General features: G+C 46.3%; 1 protein-coding gene across 2 annotated transcripts in view; it reads right to left on the bottom strand.

Moving 5' to 3' along the window:
• LOC123953740 (SV2 related protein) overlaps positions 1–16,579 on the bottom strand; it is a 74,339-nt gene that overhangs the window by 30,962 nt on the left and 26,798 nt on the right. For both annotated transcript variants that reach the window (XM_046024058.1, XM_046024057.1), the window contains 3 exons: positions 15,293–15,391; positions 11,367–11,438; positions 2,234–2,358 (listed from right to left, as the gene is read on the bottom strand). In XM_046024058.1, coding sequence (XP_045880014.1) covers positions 2,234–2,358; positions 11,367–11,438; positions 15,293–15,391 — 296 coding nt within the window. The remainder of the gene's footprint in view (positions 1–2,233; positions 2,359–11,366; positions 11,439–15,292; positions 15,392–16,579) is intronic.

The following is a 16,579-nucleotide window of genomic DNA, read 5'->3' as shown; positions in this document are numbered from 1 at the left end:
ATCCAAGAGGTGCAGAGGGTAGACTGTGGAGGGTCCTGTGATGTACCACCTGGACTCCCTTCAGGACTGAAGCACACAGTCCCTCTGGAATGACCAGGAATGTTACCTGCTAAGAGCTCAGAATTGGGTTCCTGGCCTTGACCAAAAGTAGCTGCCTTGCCCAAGGTCATGCTCCCTCCTTAAGGGCAGCCCATGTCCAATGGGGTTGATGTGAAGGTACAAAAGTCCAGCCCCCATGGTTCATTTTGGAACAACTTTAAAAAGCCATCCTAGTTCTGGAACTCCTACCGAGTCAGCTGTGCTCAACACCTCCCTCTGCCCATTCAAGCTTTACTCATTTCCTTGCCGGTGCTGATCTCAATAATCACTTGCACACTCATCTCCAACTCACATTCTGTTTTGTGAGATCCCCACCTGTAACAGGGACCATGTCTATCTTGCTCACTGCTTGCTACATCCCCAGCATCTAGTACTAGGCCAGTGCCATAGTAGGCACTCAAGAAATATTGGCTGAATAAATGAATAAACTAGTCCTTGTGGGTAATTTCCCTAAAGTATTGCAACAGGAATTATTATTCCTTACCTTCAACCCATCCTACCCACCATTGCCAGATGACTACTTTTAAAGTACTTCCCTTGCTCAAGAACTCTCAGTGGCTCCCCAGTGCCTGTGGGCAATCCCTTTGGCCTGGCATTCAAGACCTCTAGGAAGCTTGCCCTGGTCTACCCGTCCAACCTCAGCTTTCAGTTCTCACATATCTCACCCCAACGAACTAACCAGAATGGACCCTTAGCCTTCCTTGGACTCAGCTGTGCATCCCTCTTTTCATTCAGATCACTTCCTGTGAAATATCCTACATCATTCCCAATCTGCCGTTGACTCTTTCCCAATCCTTAGTAGAAAGGCAGTACAATGCAATGGTTAGAGCCTAGGCTCTGGAGTTAGAGGGTCTGAGTTCAGATTCTGGCTCTGCCTCTTCCTGGCTGTGTCACCTGGGGCAAGTCACTTTACCTTTCTGTGCTTCAGTTTCCATATCTGTGAAATGGGATGAACAATAGAATTTACCTGGGAAATTTTGGGGGGATTAAAGGAAATAGTCTGGTAAACTGTTTATAAAAGTACCTGCTTCTTAGTAAACACTAAATATTGGCCATCATCATCCTCTAGGTTGGGGTCAATGCACCTTTTCTACAAGGGGCTGGATAGTAAATATTGTCTCTGTTGAGACTATTCAACTCTGTTGCTGTATATGATAATGAGCATAGTTCACAGGATAATGATGGATGTGGCTATGTTCCAATGAAACTTTATAAAACGACTCAGCAGGTTGGATACAGCCCACGTGCCATTGTCTGCCAATCTCCCAGGACAGGGTAACTTCTTTCTGCAACAGTGACTTCTCTCAGTACCTTAAGAACAGCACCAACAAACTAACACTCGGTTTGCATAGGTTAGGCCCACCCCACCTTGAGCTTAGGTTAAAGGGGGGTAAGGCGCCTTGTGCCCCTCTTGATGGTTAAGAGCGTGGATGCTGCAGGCAGACAGACTCGGGTTCTTAGTTCCACTACGCACCCCACTGCATCTTGGTTTCAACTATAAAATGGAGATTGCAATCACTTGATAAATATGTACCTCCCAGAGCTGCTGTGATGTGTCCCAGAGAAATGCCTAGTCAATGCTAAATCTATCATTTTTATGATTATTTCACATTTATGACCTTCCAGCTAGTACGCTGCATTTTTTTAAAGATTTTTTTTTAAGATTTATGTATTTATTTGAGGGGGGGGCTGAGGAGAGAGAGCAGGAGCAGGAGGAACAGAGTGAGAACGAATCCCAAGCAGAATCTATACTGAACGTGGAGCCCAATACGGGGCTCAATTCCAGGTCCCTGAGATCACAACCCTAGCCAAAACCAAGAGTCAGATGCCTAACAGACTGAGCCACCCAGGTGCCTCTTAGGATTTTATGTTTAAGTAAACTCTACACCCAACATGGGGCTCCAACTTACAACCCCGAGATGGAGAGTCCCACGCTCCACTGACTCAGCCAGCCACATGCCCCTACTGTGTGGCTTTTGCATCGTCAATCATTACAATACTGATAATGGTACTCCTCTCTGGCTACCTCCTTGACCCCAGAAGCCCTAGTGCACCATCTCCGCATCTGGCCCAAGGTCATGAACATAGTTGACTGGCTGTCTTGCTGGATGGCCAGAGCTGGGCGTTTACTTACGACTGGGGGACCCCGCCAATCCCGAAGCCCACCAGGCCTCGGAGCACCAGGATCCAGCTGTACACAGGTGCGAAAGCACTGAGGATGCCGTAGTACAGAGTCCAGAGCACGCTGATCTTCAGCCCCTGCAGAGGAGGAAGACACCGAGTCACAGGGCTTCTCAGCACCTCCAGATCACATGGCCCTGAACCTGTTGAAAGCCATCAATGGGGTCATGCTCAACAGTGGTACACACAGCCAAGGGAATACCAGGGATCCTCTATGTGATGGTGCCAACCCCTGGGGCTGGTGGTGTGGGAGAGTTATGGGACATTCTTGGTCGTCCCCGATGACCAGCATTTAGTACCTAGGGCCCTGAGATGTTAGTTGCCCGACAGGCAAGAGACTCAACAAAGACTTGTCTTGCATCCTGTACCATCTCAAATGGAACATTCTACTTGACTGTCATGCAGGTGAAAACCAGGATTATCTGCACCTTGACCTTCACTCTGTTTTATATAGAAATAAGATTTGGGGGAGGGACATAGTTTGAATATACACTTAATTTTGCAGGGATGCAACTTGCAGGTAAATCAAAGGAAGTCTGTTGTGGTTTTATCCGGAACTCCACAAAATTGTTCATTATTCCAGAAATCCATACTGTGAAATTCAACACTACATGTGGTATTTGAGTCACGGAGTATCTGTACACAGTCACTGGGTTTCCATGTGTTATCTATGAACAGACTGAACTAATCCTATTTCAAAATGTCAAATATAAAGAAAAAAATCAATAAAATTCAGTTAAATACAAGCTTATTTATAATCAGGTACAAATATTAACCACTTCCTTTGATTATCTAGGCAATTGTGCATGCATATTTGCATATGAAAAAAGCCCTTATTTAATTAATTGCCTCCTTTGAAAAAATCCTCCATCATATCATACTTGGGGCATTCTACCTGATTTATTTTATTATTTTTTTTTATACCTGGATTCTTTTGGAGATTATGTGAGTGGCTACTTTAGTTTAGTTTTGAAATTACTCCTGGATAATTGAGGGGCATTATTAAGAGTTTTCATTACAATTTCTAAGTAAAAGGAACATTGCATTTGATGGGCTGAGAACCACCAGGGACACAATGCTGTAAGACAAAACACGCATATTCCTGCAGTGCCGGTTAGAGACTGAGAAAAAATTAAGGGTGAATGTAATTTAAAATGTAATTTTTGTATCAAAACCAACACCAAACATATTATGGAGTAGAACACAAACTTTCATGAATTTTAGACCAGCAACATGGTGTCTGGGCAGATCTCTTTCTGCAGTAATTCTCCCAGATCAACCTTGAGTTCACTCTCCTGTCCCCCTGGGAACAATTCAGAAGGAAAGTGTGAAGCATCCTGATTTTAGCTTTAAAATTAAAATGAACTGGGGCACCTGGCTGGCTCGGTTGGAAGAGCATGCAACTCTTCATCTCAGGGTTGAGTTGGAGTGCCATGCTGGGTGTAGAGATTACTTAAGAAAGCTTTAAAAAAATTAAAATGAATTGAAAGGGACTAGAGAGGAAATATGGAGGTCCCCAGTCTTTTGGAAAATGTTTTTAAGTGGGAGAGAGAATATTTTAAATAACTTGCATTAGCTTGCAAGAAAGTGTTTTCTTTTTATTTCAATCATTATTCTGATTATCTCCAAGAAAGTATCCATGTGGAGCTAGTCTGTCTTTAACACCTTTTTAAACACCCACTGAGCTCTCTGTTTCACAAACAGGGCAGGGGAGCAACCGTGACCAACTAGAATTAGTAACATTGTCTTATTTTCATTGTATTTATTTTTGCAGATATTTTCTAATTAGGGAAATTGCTACTGTTTTCCTATTTAAGGCTCTATAAAGTTTCCTTTTCCAAAAACAAGCATTTGAGGTCTCTCTCTCTTTTTTAGATTCTATTTATTTATTTCAGAGAGAGGGCATGGGGGAGTGGGGAAGGGGCAGAGGGAGAGGAAGAGAGCAGATCTCAAGCAGACTCCACTTGTCAGTCGTGGGCTTGATCTCAGGACTCTGAGATCATGACCTGAGCTGAAATCAAGAGTTAGCCATTCAATCAACTGGGCCCCGAAGGTGCCCTGTTTTTTTTTTTTTTTTTTTTTTAATGAAATGGGTATAAAGATAGATATTAAGTACATAAAAAAACAGGTAGGATAGGAATTATTAAAGGCTAGGGAGCTCTGGATCTATTGCCACAATAATAAAGCAACATTTCTGCAACCCTAAAACACGTAACTATGAAATTAGTAACTTGCCGCACATATACTTACTTCTCTTCTTTTGGCTTAAGCTAACTTAGAGGGGTTTGCTTCCTTGGAACCCAAGGAGCCTTGAATCAGAAATAGATTATCATTGGGGAGGCTTTTGGGGGGGGCTCAGTCATTTAAGTGTCTGCCTTTGGCTCCCGTCATGATCCTGGCGTCCCAGTATGGAGCCCCAGGTCAGGCTCTCTGCTCAGTGGGGAGTCTGCTTCTCCCTCTCCCTTTGCCCCTCCCCCTGCTCCTTCTCTCTCTCGCTCACTCTCTCTCTCTCTCAAATAAATAAACACAATCTTAAAAAAAAAAGGACATCATTAGCAGTAGAGAAAATAAAGAGAGGGAAAACAGAGCAGGAGAGGAGAGGCTAGAGAAGAGGGCCCCAGACAGGTGCCTGAGAGCTAAGCCTCCCTCCAGGGACTGCCTGGGAGCTGCGGTATCCCACTGGGGTTCTCATATGACCCTATGCCAGGCAGCAAAGACCTGCTTGTCACCTGTTCTGTAGGGTCACTGCAGGCTGCAGCTGGTTCTGCATTTGTCTGCTGCCCCCGGGGCTTTCCAGTAGGCCAGGAAATGGGGACTCGGCAATCATTGGTGAGTACCATCATGGCTACTGCGAAGGCATGGGTACTACAGCAAGCCCCATCCAAGCACTGCTTGGGACTCTGCAGAAATGTCTCCTGGGCTTTTGAGCTTTTCATTAACCACACTTGTCATTCTGCCTAACATCAGTCCTGCCTTTCAGACTGTTGGTCCCTTCTCCCTCCTACCTTCTTCTCTTCCTTTCTCCTTTTCTTCCTTCCATATTCATTTACTGAGCATTCCCTGTATTCCAGGCTCTAGACATTATGCACTCATTAAAAATTACTCACTCAATTATTCATTGAATAGTAAACATATATCAAGACCCTGCTGTATGTCAGACACTGGAAATAATATTATGTATATTCATTCATTCAATATGCATGTATCAGACACCTGCTTAAACAAATGATATGCATCACTCATTCAATCATTTGTTCAATATGCCTGTATTGAGCACCTGTCACATGCCTGGCAGTCAAGATGCTATTATTCATTCATTCATCCCTTGGCCATGCATACATTGAGTGCCTGCTGTTTGCTGAACTCTGGACTTCGGCTTGGGCTATCGCAGGGAAGATAACAGCCATAGTCTCTGACCTCAGACCTCCCATTCCTGTTTCATAAATCACTGCCCCATCATTGTATTGGGTCCTCACAGCCTGCTGTGGAAAGAAGCTTCTATTACCACTCCTACTTCACAAATCAGCACAGTGATGGTCAACATAGTTGAGTGATTTGTCCAGGATCAGCAGAGTCAAACCGGGGGTCAGAACTTCCAACCCTGAATGCCGTACTCTGAATGAGCCACTCCCCTCCTCCTGGGCTCCAGTTGCCTCCGACAGAGGACATACATGATGGTGTCGTGCGGCAAGGACGGGGGTACAGGTGACTGCAAGAGAACTTGGCCTGTCTTGTCAGTCTCTGCTCAGCTCTAGCCAAAAGTTGCCATCACGGAATATGGACCCCGGGTTGCCAGGTAGCCGAATTAAAAAAAAAAAAAAGCCACAAATGTTCGTTTTTATGCAAAATACATTTTTGAAGCAGAGGCACCTGATTCAAAATCCTGTACAGCACAGCATGGGTTAAATAAAACACAGCTATACACCATGTTCAGTTCATGGCTCACTGGTTCACAACCTGTAACCTGGAAATCCTTCAACCTTCTGCTCCAAGAAGCTGAGGGTCTTGCCACCACTTGGGCGCCAGGTCTGCAGCCTCCAAAAGGGGCTGATGATGTCATCATCATAAGCACTGCTCAGTTCTGGAAGGGTGAAGACTCATGCCTAGTGTCCTCCAGGCATGCCCAGGACAGGGAAAACAGTCATGGGACAAAGCGGTCCGGGGACCTTCAAAATATTGAGAGGAAAGTCCTGTTGCCTGCCAGCCACCTCCTTTTCCCTCCCAAAAGATAACAGGGACCTATAGCCTTTGGACTAGCTAGTAACCTGATCATATTCTGAAATGTTTCTTCTTTGAGTCGCAGCCGATACTAGTTACCATTGATCATGGGCTAACCACACATCAGTAAATACGGCTCTAAGCGCATTACCTCCATCTCTCATATAACCTCCCTGCCACCCTCTGAACTATTGCTCTTGTCAACCCAGTTTTACAGATGGAGAAACTGAGGTTCAGAGCAATGAAACAACTTGCTTAAGTTTCCCTCGCTCGACAGAGGGGATGGAGAATTTTCATCCCAGCAAGGCCACACACCCACAGCTGCCCTTCCTTTGTGAGGTTGCCATAAGCCTTCAGGGTGCAGAAACTTCTGTAGGAATCAAAGTGGCCCACAGCATTCTAACCTCTTGGGTGAGTCCCTTGCAAAGTCATGCAGCGGGTGCCCTCCCAGAAGCCTCCCAGCTGGGCGGAGGCAGATCAAGGAGCTAGGAGGAGATTCTTGGCACTTGCTAAAGCTCACCAGCTGCCCGGCTCACCCTCTGTTTCTGGAGGAGTTCTACAGAAGCCATATAATTAGAACCTGATCCATCCTCCCTGCGGTTGGGCCAGAATTCCATGCAGGGAGGAGGGGGCCCCGCAGTCTAGGGGCGCTTTCTCCTCTCCTGTCAGGAGAGCTAGAGGACCACTCTAGAGGCATCCTCTCGGGCTTCCTCTGTTGGGAATGGATGAATGTCGAACTGCTCAGCTGAATTTGGGGGGACAGTTCAGTTACGTCTCTCAACAGCCACGGATGCAGACTCGGCAGCCAGACACACCTGCATTTCAACACTGGCATTTCCAATTATTGTCATGAGCTTGGCAAATGATAGAAACAATAATGAGCATTTATGAATCGCGTCCTCTGGGCCAAGAGCTTTCTGTGCAAAGGCCCACTGACTCCAGAACACCCCTGTGGAAGGGAGACTATTACTATCCGACGAAAAGATGAGGGAACTGAGGGACAGGGACGTCGAGAAACTTGTTCAGGGTCATGCAGCCTGTCTGCGGAGGAACCTTAACAGTCTGACCCCAGAGTTCATGCTTTCACAGGGATGGCATGTTAGTATTTGTCCAAATGAGCGCTGGAGGTAAATAGGAAATCAGGGTGGGGCGGTCCCAGGTGACGAAATCAGATGTACAGAATGAACTCACCACTACAGTACACATTGGTATCACCTGTGCCTTCACTCTGCAGCCTGGTTTCTCAACCCTGGTGCCCTTCATAGTTTGGACAGTCCTGCGGACTTTTTGGAAATCGAGCAGAATCTGACTCACTAGATGCCAGGAGCACACCTCCCCTCCATTGTGACAACCAAAAAAACCATCTCCAGACATTTCTGAGTGTCCCCTTGGAGGAATGGGGAGACAAAAATCTGCCCACTCCCTCCTCCGGTGAGAACTACTGTTCTAGAAGTTGCCAAAATGTGTTCAGAACTCACAAGATTCAGTAAATGGTGTTACTGAAAACCCGTCTAGGAATCTTTTTAAAATCTGAGCTATAGTTTTCTCCTCCTCATCATAAAACGAAGACATCTACATTCTATAGGGCTCCCTCCTGGGAACAGGGTAGGCATGAATGACCTTAGTGGCAGAATGAGCACACTCTTCTGAGGGATGTCAGAATCATAAGCTAGTGACCTTTTGGGGCTTCTCGGCAAACAGAGAACACTCATCAGTAAAGTGCCTTTACTGATGACGGATGAGAGAGCAGCAGAAAGTGGCAACAAGGAGGTCTGATTTTCATCTACTGAGCTCAGCCACTCAAGCGGTATTTTGGAGTGTCTGCTATAAGGCAGGTCCCTGCCAGGAGCCCAGGGCCACCTCAGGGAGCAAAACAGGCACAGCCACTGTCCCTGTGGGGTTTACAGCACGCACCTCGCCACCCTCCTGCCCCTGGCAGACATCACTGATCGATCACGGCACAGCGCACTGAGCCTTCCCACTCCTCCAATCCATGTGTCTGGCATCCCTTACGGAATGATTAGAACAGACACAACCGGCGACAAACCCATTTGACCTTTAGTTTCAGGAGCTCAACAAATGGTAGCTGTTACTATCAGCTATTACTAATCCAATCTCCCCCGACATAACTGAGGCCCCAAGAGGGGAGAGTAACTCGCTTTACTCGCCCAGGGGCAGACCCAGGCTCCAAATGCGGGTGTTTTCACTGAATCCCCCCTTGTATTCCTCACGACTTCATGACTCGGCAATGGGGTAAGAGGATTTGAGGCACAGTAAAGTGCCTTGTTCTGGGCTCCTGCATATTTTGTGTGTGCAGATGGATGTTTGCCTCAAGAACAAGTAAATAAAAATTGTTTTTAGCCAGAGACGGAGGGACACGTCGTCCACCCCGTGCCCAGTATGAGCAGGAAGAGACCACGTGAAGACTTCAGAAGAGCTTTCTCCTTCAATTATTTTTTCTTTCTTTCTTTCTTTCTTTCTTTCTTTTTTTTTTTTTTTAGAGAGAGAGTCGGGAAGTCGCACTGGGAGGGTGTTGGCGAGGGCCTTTTTTTTTAATATTTTATTTATTTATTTGACAGAGAGAGAGGTCACAAGCAGGCAGAGAGGCAGGCAGAGAGAGAGGGAGAAACAGGCTCCCCGCTGAGCAGAGAGCCTGATGCAGGGCTCCATCCCAGGACCCTGAGTTCATGACCTGAGCCGAAGGCAGAGGCTTAAACCACTGAGCCACCCAGGTGCCCCTCTACTTCGATTATTTTAAAACTGCGAAGGCTAATATTAGTTTCCACCTAAGCCACATATTGACAGTTTTCAATGCTCAAGCCACCCAAGAATCGTTCTGCTTCATTTTAAGAGGGGTTCCCCCTCTCTCCCTCCCTCCCTTCCTTCCTTCCTCCCATCTTTCCTTCCTTTCTGTCTTCTTCCTTTCCTATCCTCCCTCCCTCCCTCCCTCCTTCTCTCCAGCTCTGGCTCTGTTCTATCTTCCAACCAGCAAATGGCTGAAGCAATGACTTACACCCTCCAGAAAAAGGAAGTGGGTGGGAGGAGGTGTATGGACAGAGTTTAGAGAGCTACGGCCTGAAAACCAGAGTCATCCAGGTTCTAGTCTCCTTGGGAGGCCTGGAGAGGTCTTCCCAACTAACCTCTCCAGCCTCTAAAACCAACCGAGAGCCCCTGTGCTACAATGGCTGTAGCTGTTTTCCCAGCCTTGTCACCTCTGATCCTTCCCCAGCCACTTCTTGGTGGTTTTATAAGACAATGTCTCCCAGGGGCCTGCTGGCCCATGTGTTTCCTGTCCAGTTACAGTGGGAGGGGCTGCAGGAGGACTGCACTGTTCAACCATCCATCCATCCATCCATCCATCCATCCATCCATCCATCCATTGAGCCAACATACATTGGTTGAGCATCTATGGATTCAAGCCAGTAGCATCATGGTTAAGGCAAGAGTTTAGACTTAGAAGGAGTGAGACCTGCTCTGTGACATACAAACCGTGTGGCTTGGGCAAGGTGCCCACACCTTGTGCCTCAGTTTCCCCTTCTGTAGAACCAGATTGACAACAGTACTGGGGTTTTGGGTGAGTTAATGCGTGTATCATGCTTGGTGCAGGGCCTGCCATACAAGGCACTGTGTTATTTTCAGTCCATGGCATGCTGGTTACAGTGGACCCCACCTGTTACCCCCTCAGCATCCATACCTCCTTTCTTCCTTCCTAACAAAATTCTAAGTTTGTTTAGATCTCGACACTAGTCTACGTCAGTTCTCAGAGTATGGCCCCAGACCAACAGCATCGGCAGTCCCTGGGGACGGGTCAGAAATGCTATCATTGCAATCCAGCTCACATGGGTCCTGTGTCTACGCTCTGCCTGGCATTGTGCAAAGTCATTCACACCTAGGCTCTCAATGAACCCTCCACTGGAGACTCTCTTATTTTTTTCTTTATACAGAAGAGGAAACTGATGCTCAGAGAGGTCAATTCACTTGCCCGAGGTCACACAGCCAGAGGTGGCAGGGTCGCAACTGTACCCAGACCCACCTGATTCCAGAGCCCCAGCATGTAAACAGCTACACCATCCTGCCTCAGAGAAACTGCAGACAGAGGAGGGGAGTCCAGAAAAGAGAACGATAAAGCAGTCAGGGCGTGTGATCACTCAGAATTGCACAATTAGTCCTGAGCAGGGTACTTAACCAAGTAGAGCTTGCCTAGATCTCCAGAGATCTTTTCTCCCATAAGGCCCAAGTTGTAGTTTGGAGGACTGTAGCTTTACCTGCTGAAGCATTCAAAGAACCCAGGGGCAGCCTAGCAAAGCAAGAGCAGCGTAAAATACAAAGGGAACCACGAAGTGACAAAGAAAACAGTAAGAGCTCAATGCGATGCCAGACCTGTAAGTTCCCTCCTTCTTCCTTCTTTACGAATCCATTTCATGTCGTCTCTGAGGCTGGACTTCCCCCAAAGCAGACCCTGACACAGGAATTCTAGTACAAACAGTTTATTTAGGTGGTGATCCCAGGAGGGGTGGGGAAGGCACACAGGTTCCCACAGTGGGCCGTGAAGCTCAATGCTCCTGGGATTAAGAGATGATTCATTTAGGGCAAGAAAGTTGACGTCCTTACCTACCAGCCTCTGACCGCCCCCAGTCTCGTGTAAGGGAATAGTGAGTGCCAGGAAGGGATGATAGAATCTTCTGCATTCTGAAACATACATGCTTGGGCCCCACTAGGCACATGTGATTTCAAGAGTCCACAGCCTCAGAGCAATGTCTTCTCATTGCATTTCGACAGAGCTAATTGGGGTTCCCAAATGCTAAGCAGCACCATTTTGCTGCATGAAGAGAACCCAGAGGACATGCACTGAGGAGAGGTTGCCTTACCGTTTTCCTGCCGTACTGGTCGGAGATGTTTCCCCAGAGCGTGGAGCTGGACATCATGCCGACAAAGACTACCTGTGGATGGAAAGACAGGGTGTGTTAGACAGTGACACAGAACATCACAGAAAAAAGGAACAACGTCGTGAAACTCTGCTATCACAGCCCAGGAACACCACGGAGCCGGCACTGGCTGGGATCCCGTGAAGGTGCAAACGCCGTTCTGTGTGCTTCATGCTATTGGTTAAGCCTCACGACGATCCTGTGGGGGTGGGGATATCATCATGCCCAGGGGACAGACAAGGAAATGGAGACCCACAGAGGGGACGTCCCTTGGCCAGGGTCACACAGGTGTGAACGGTACAACCTGGGCTGGAATCGGGAAGGATTACCACAGAACTAGACTTTTACCAATTTCTCGCCATACCGAAGAAAGTCTTGCCCTTTTGCTAAGACAAGATCAAAGGTAGAGTTTGGAGGGTGCGAGAAACAGGAGACAGAAGGTTGGAATGAGAACCGTAAGTTATTTGTAAGAGGAAACACTCACGGTGTGCCCCGCAATTCACTGTCACCGTCTTAATTTTTGAACAGAGTCGGTGAGGTTTGAATTATCATACCCATTTTATAGATGGGGAGCCTGAGACTCAGAGGGTTAAGAAATCTGCTCAGTACCCCAGGGGAGCGGGGGAAGAGTCAGGTCTGAAACCCAGGAAGGCTGAGTGGAGCTTTCATCCCTGTGTCCCCTTCTTGTCCTCTCCAAGTGCAGGACAGTGCGCTAAATGCTTTGTACTCACATCTCACCTAATGTTCACGGTGGCCCTATGAGGTGAATGCCATTATCATCCCCATTCTGCAGATAAGGCAACTGAGGCCCAAAGAGGTGAAGGCACTGCCTGGTGCTGTCTGACCCCCCAAACCACAGGCATGTCGTGGGGCAGCTGGTTGCAAACGGGGGTGACACGGGCAGGTGCTCCAACCAGACATGGCTCATTTTAAAGGAATTAGCTTCCAAGTCCTCAACTTCCATATAAACTCTTTCCTGAGGACAGGCTAGAGGGCTTGCCTATTTCCTTCCCTCTTCCTTTCTCAATCATCCCCTCTTGCTTCTCGGTGCCTCCACCTCTCAGGGCAATGCTTTGAGGATAAACCTTCCAGGACACCTCCAAAGGGACACCAATGACAAGTTACAAATCACTGTGGGAGTCATCATGCTTCCAATTCCTTTTTAGTATTTTTAACTGAATTGAAAGAGAGCCTAATCAGGCTGTCAGCAAATTAGATCCCTAAAAATAACCTTTCATAAGCAGTTGCTGTGTGCTCTTCAGCATAGAACTTGGAAGTTGGTGAAAAAAAAAATAGCACTAGTTTATTGAATTATTACAAAACTCCTTCAGTTCCCCCTCATTTTTTATATGAAAGTAAAAGTGAAAAATAGGAAGGGATTGCTGCTCAGCCCTATCTCACTTTAATAGAAAGTCCTCATCCAAGAATATGGGATGTAATTGGGAGATGCTGCACACCACTAATTACAAGTAGACTCCTGATAAAAATTCACTTGTGTTTAACCATTATCTATCAAAAGTAATTCTTTCTCATTTTGATCTATTGCATATTACTAAAAACTATCATGATAACTCAGTGCAAGAGAAAAATGTCAACACTGGAGAGCCTTATGAGCTCAGAAAATTAAAAGCAATAATTTAAAATTTATGTATTCTGTCCTGGAAAATTCTGACAGGTGATAAATGGCGTGCTTTCAAGTAGAGTAAAACATTGCTATGATGTAACATAGAGATATGGAATGGAAATGCCAGTCCAAGAAGAAAACAAGACAAGGCAAAATTTCTAAATACTTCTGAGGACCTTATTCATGTTATTTTAAAGTGGGACATTGGGTATCAGATAAATATTTCAATTTCATTTGGCTCATTTTAAAAAGTGACATGGAATTTTACTCAATTTTTAAAATATGTCAATACGCCAGAAATCTTTGAATCTGCAACATACAATTTAAAAACATTTAACACTGGGGCACCCAGGTGGCTCAGTCAGAGGAGCGTGTGACTCTTGATCTCGGGATTGTGAGTTTGAGCCCCACTTTGGGTGTTGAGATGACTTAAATAAATAAAACTTAAAAAAATAAAAAAAATAAGAACAAGTAATGTCAAAAGTTATAAAAATAAAATAAAGACATTTAATGTCAATTTTGAATTCTATGAGAGTCCTGGCACCTGCATAGTTCTCATAAAATTCTTTTCTAGATAACCTAGAACAAAAATGTCTGAAGGTTGGTGTCTTTGGGTGAAGTGTCGTCTTAATCATGTACTAAGGGATATCCCTGCACCCTGGAAGAATTAAGCATTCCCCACAAGCACGCAGTCCCATTTTCCCTCCCTGGAGGAAGAGATCTAGGCATAGCAGAATACCAGTTTATACTATAGTCATTACGGTAATCGTGTACCATATTTCCTATGACAACAGTGTGGGTCTCTCTTATCCTCTTTATGTACCTTATACAGGTAAAGCAACTCCTGCCGTGCTCTAACTTTTCCACAGAAGCTTAGCCACAAAACTTCATAACTTTACTCAGCCCATGAGTCCAAATTTTATGCCATAATGCAGTAGTCCAGGGCAGTGGCTGGGAATGGGGACTCTGAGTCTTACAGATCTGGATTTCAATTCTGCCTCTGCCTCTTACGGGCTGTATGAGTTTGGGCAAGTCATCACACCTCTCCAAGCCTTAGTTTCCCTGTCTGTGGAAATGGGAGTGATAAGAGCACCTCTCCCAGGGTTGAGAAGTCTAAAAATATATGTATGCCAAACTCTTAGCCCAGAGTCTGGAACATAGTAAGCACTCAGTAAACAGTTTGTTTGTTACAAACAAAATGATTGTCAGAGCCAAGAAAGGTTCCACACTGCAAAAACACAGCCCTGTGGGTGTGCTTCGGGGGTATCAGTGAGAATCAGGAACACAGAGAGAAGTATCAAGTACACAACCCTCCCACGTGCTAGGCACTGTATATTTTCGTTGCTCGTTTGCAGGGAAACAGGCGTCATCACACCCATTTTGCAGGAGATGAAATAGAGCATAAAGCAGGTTGCTCAAGGTCACACACACATCCAGGTGACTAAACCACAAAAGGCAGGAGTATGTGTTTACAAAATTCCTCCCACGGGGCTGCACAGCTTTACTGCAAATACCAGGCCTGGTTGCTGAAGGCCATTCCAGAACAGTTATAGCATTCTGGGAGGAGCTCCTGGCTAGCAATTACTGTACTCTGCCAGTAGCTAGGCTGTGTGAGCTTCGTGAGTGACTTAACCTCTCCGTGCCTCATTTTCCACATTTAATAATAGTACCCACCTCCTAGGGTTGTCAGGATTAAAGAGCACAAGCTTTATTATGCATAGATTGCATGCAATATAGGTAAAGCCCTTTGCACAGAAAGAGCTCAAGAAATATTAACTTTTGTGCCATTATTATAACCCTCTTCTTCAGCCTGGCCATTCCTCTCCCTTGCAGAGGGTTGCTGCTGGACTCCCCTAACAAATATTGAGGGTTCTCCCTCACTCTCCATCGAGTCTTCATTCAGGGAGCAGCGCTCCCCACCATTTATTGAACATCTACTATGGGTCAGGAACGGAGTGGTTTCAATCCTCAGATCACACTCGTGCTGGCGTCTCCCTTTTGCCGCCAAGTGAGGTTATGAGATTTATGAGCAGGTGGATTCCAACTTCCAGCAACTGCGCAGAAGGTCTGGGACCCCAGGTTGTGGGGCCCCACGGGGCGGGGGTCGCATGATTCCCAATCAGGGCTTCATTCTTTCCTGCTGAGCCCTTGGCAGCAGAAAGAGAGAGAGACACCCCACAGAACGCCCCGGGGGAGGTCCTGGCTATGTGCGCGCGCACCGGGAGAGAGCTGCAGGGCTGCCTACCGAGGTCAGCAACGCCACCTGCCAACTGGGGAGTCTCCACTCGCAGTGCAGCTGTGGGGCAAGGATGCTGAGGATCATCATTTCCATGGCGTCGGCCATCTGCAGGGACAAAGCAAACATTGTAAGGCCAGGATCTGCCCAGGGCTGGGGCAGGCTGTGACCAAGTCCATAACCCCTGAGAGGGCACACCCCCCTCTTCTACTGGCTGCTGAGTGCCCTGCTGCACATCAAAACGCTGAAAGGTCCAGTAGTTCAAACAGTATGAGTACCACGCGGGAATGGACAAATAGGCAGTTAATATTCTGTGTGTGTTTCTGCGTTTCAAACCATAGGGGCCTGGGTGGCTCAGTGAGTTAAGCATCTGCCTTCAGCTCAGGTCATGATCCCAAGGGTCCTGGGATGGAGCCCTGAGTTGGGCTCCTTGCTCAGCAAGGAGTCTTCCCCCTGGTTCGTGATCACACACACACACACACACACTCTCTCTCAAGTAAATAAATAAAATAAATAATCTTTAAAAAATAAATAAAACAATAGGGGCATTCCCCAAATGAAGTGGGGGAGATATTCTATTTCTAAAATCTGAGAAAAACTTTTTGTTAGAGGTAGAGAGAAAATGATCTTTTCTCTTTAACTCAATGGAAGACAGGTTTATCTTTGGTTTATAAACCTCAGGCAGAACTGTCAGTGTATTTAATAAGTACAACCTTTTACTATATTAACACATACCAGGAAGTTCCAGTAATTACACATCATGGTACCTTTATGAGATGAGACAGAAATGAGAGATCAGAAGCAGACCCGCACGGCCATGGGAATGTGATGGATAATGCAGGTGGCTTTTTAAATTAGGGGGGTGGTCAATGACATGGGGAAACTGGAGATCCATTTGAAAAAAAGTGGGTCGTCTGGTCACTGTCTTGCAGCATTCATAAAAGTCAGTTTCAGTTGTATTAAAGGTCTAGCTGTGTTCCTTGCTAGAGGTAGATTAGGGGATTTTTAACAAGAGATCATGAACCTCTTGAAGCAGGAGGTACATTTTTATTGGTGCATGTTTATCTAGGGGGAGCTCCAAAGACAGCATCATCATCCTATGGGAGCCCTGAGTCCCAAATGGTTGAGAACCCCTTAAGTTAGCCAGAAGCTTCAAATCCACCTTGAGGATTACCCCCAAACTCCCGCCAAGGGCAGATCTTCATGATCGCCAAGGATCATTGAACATAAACTTTTGTTGATTCAAGCAAAGGGTCCATGTGGAGGGAACTATGTCCTTCCTTGTGGCCCCCAGAA

This window comes from Meles meles, chromosome 12 (genome assembly GCF_922984935.1).
Source record: "Meles meles chromosome 12, mMelMel3.1 paternal haplotype, whole genome shotgun sequence".
Lineage (NCBI taxonomy): Eukaryota > Metazoa > Chordata > Mammalia > Carnivora > Mustelidae > Meles > Meles meles.
This window is presented reverse-complemented; position numbering and strand designations above follow the sequence as displayed.